We start from the raw sequence: 2,500 nt of genomic DNA, 5'->3' as shown, positions 1-2,500 counted from the left end.
TTTATGCTTCAGCCAATCAAATTACACCCCTCCCTCCAGTGCTCCTGCAATTGTTTATGGCTCGATCCAAGCCATGATTGTTCGTTTACCGTTTACAACACCAGGACTGTCGAACACTGAATAATTCTATTTGGAGCGCCCACACTTAACAGCTAGAGGACCGAGATGAGCAATGTACTGACTTAGACAAAAGTATACTGGATTAGAATAGACTACATCTTTAAGTGTGTTTGGATGAAGGTGCCAACCAAATGAATACGTTCAAATGAGTGATGAATGTGAGTGATGTGTATTTAAACAAAAAGTGTACTGGATTAAAATAGCGGACTTTAAGTGTCTTTGGGTGCCATGCAAATTTGAGTGATGTGTCCGTAGCTAGGAGAGGGGGGTGGGACTTACTTGTAGGGAGAAGGTGAGCTCCAGGTCCGTCTCCATCAGACCGCTCGGGGGGAGCATGTACTCATTTGACCTCAAGATTCGCTTGGAACCCTGTAGAGAGAGAAGAACACATGGTTACTCAGATCTGCCTGGACCAATTCAGTCTGATTCGATTCAATTCAACTCGATTAAATTCCGTTGATGCAGTGAGATCCACTTGGTGCTGGAGCACTGTTACAATAATTGCAGAAACGTCAAGTTCCTTCTTAATAAGCTGGTATTCACACAGACACACACACACACACACACACACACACACACACACACACACACACACACACACACAAACACACACACACACACACACACACACACACAACAAACTGTGACATATCATCATGAGACATATCACACACACACACACACACACTCACGCACACACACACACGCATACACACACACAAACAAACACATAATTCAATTCAGTTTATTTATGCTGCTCCATTCCCAGCAAGGGAGCTTTAGGAAAGCCAAAGCTTAAAGCCCCAGGAGTAGAGCACACAGGAGCCAGGCAGCAGAAGCAGTGGGCTGTCAGCCCCGTCCCTTCACAGTGGCCCATTAAGGCAACCAGAGAATTCCACACGTACACGCACACGCACACACACACACACACACACACACAGCCCAGTCCCCTCACAGTGGGCCATTAAGGCGGCTATTAAGATGAACTGAGACAGTACACATGCAGACGCACACACACACATGCGCACACGCATGCACAGCTTGCACTGAAGGCACAACAACATCGTGGTCAACGAATATTAGGTTAGAAAATACAATTTTACGATTTATTCAACGAATTATTCCAGTTACACTACGTAACTTAAAGTAATGTAAACCTAGCAGAGGAAGTTTAAAGACAAGCTTGTTTTCGCGAGAAGAGGCTGGAGGGGACCAGTGGTGCGCGTCCTTTTACAGGGACTATAAAACCCAAGAGCAGGAATAAATGAGTCCAAAGTGACAAATTAAGCATCAGAAAGGGTCGAAAGACACACAACCAACATACTAGAAACCAGACGGCCAAAATGGATGCCCTAAACCAGACCTAGATGACAAAATGGGAACGACTGCTTAATGCACTCAATCCAGTCGTCTTTTATTATATTATATTAAATTATATTAAATTAGATTTAACAGACCTGTCAGAGGTTGTTTATTTCCTTCGATAATTCTACGGCCCCAAAGTGTTTAGTTTTAAGTAGGCCAAAATATTGTTGTACATTGGGTATTATGCGAAGGCAGTTCATGACTAAAACATTTCAACCAAACGACTCTCGCAAAAGTGCAGTAAAAACTGAGCAACTTCATGTCCACGCCTCAGGTGGTTCACACAAACACACCCACACCGCACCCACACCCATACCCACACCAGCACACACACACACACACACACACACACACACACACACACACACACACACACACACACACACACACTCACAGACACATCAGCACACACACACCCACACCCACACCCACACCAGCACACACACACACACACACACACACACACACACACACACACACAGACACATCAGCGCACACACAAACCAACACACAGTCACATAAATCGATACAACAAACACACACACACAGACACAGGGCCTGCAACTCTCTCTCAATGTGCAGGCTTTGAAGGCAGTCAAACAACTCTAGGCTAGAAACAGTTGGAGAGATTAACCAACGCTGACAAACTGGACTGGTTCCCCCCTCAGCTGTATACAGACCTTGCTGTCTCAGACACTCACAGGAGTTTTGAATATAACAAAACTAATAAAGCCGTCGACTTACACACACACACACACACATCCAAAACACTTATTTTCTCTCTCTCTCTCCTTTCCTCTCTCTCTTCACGGAGAAAGAACACCAAGAGGAAATTACGAGGAGAGAGAAAGGGGAACGAACAACATGAAGAGATGAGGAGGAGAGAGGAGGAGAAGATATTTTAAGTCAAGCTCTCTCTCTCTTTCTCCTTCACTATAAGACTCTCTCCTCTCTCTCTCTCTCTCTCTCTCTCTCCATCACTCTAAGACCCCCCCTCTCTCTCCGTCACTTTTAA

The 2,500-nt window shown here is 45.0% G+C and overlaps 1 protein-coding gene across 2 annotated transcripts in view; it reads right to left on the bottom strand.

Moving 5' to 3' along the window:
• LOC308372685 (phosphofurin acidic cluster sorting protein 2-like) overlaps positions 1 to 2,500 on the bottom strand; it is a gene marked incomplete at its 5' end in the record, with an annotated part of 96,561 nt that overhangs the window by 50,960 nt on the left and 43,101 nt on the right. For both annotated transcript variants that reach the window (XM_080847960.1, XM_080847961.1), the window contains one exon: positions 400 to 489. In XM_080847960.1, the coding sequence (XP_080704086.1) occupies positions 400 to 489 (90 nt within the window). The remainder of the gene's footprint in view (positions 1 to 399; positions 490 to 2,500) is intronic.

Source organism: Sprattus sprattus (assembly GCF_963457725.1).
Source record: "Sprattus sprattus genome assembly, chromosome: 1".
NCBI lineage: Eukaryota > Metazoa > Chordata > Actinopteri > Clupeiformes > Clupeidae > Sprattus > Sprattus sprattus.
This window is presented reverse-complemented; position numbering and strand designations above follow the sequence as displayed.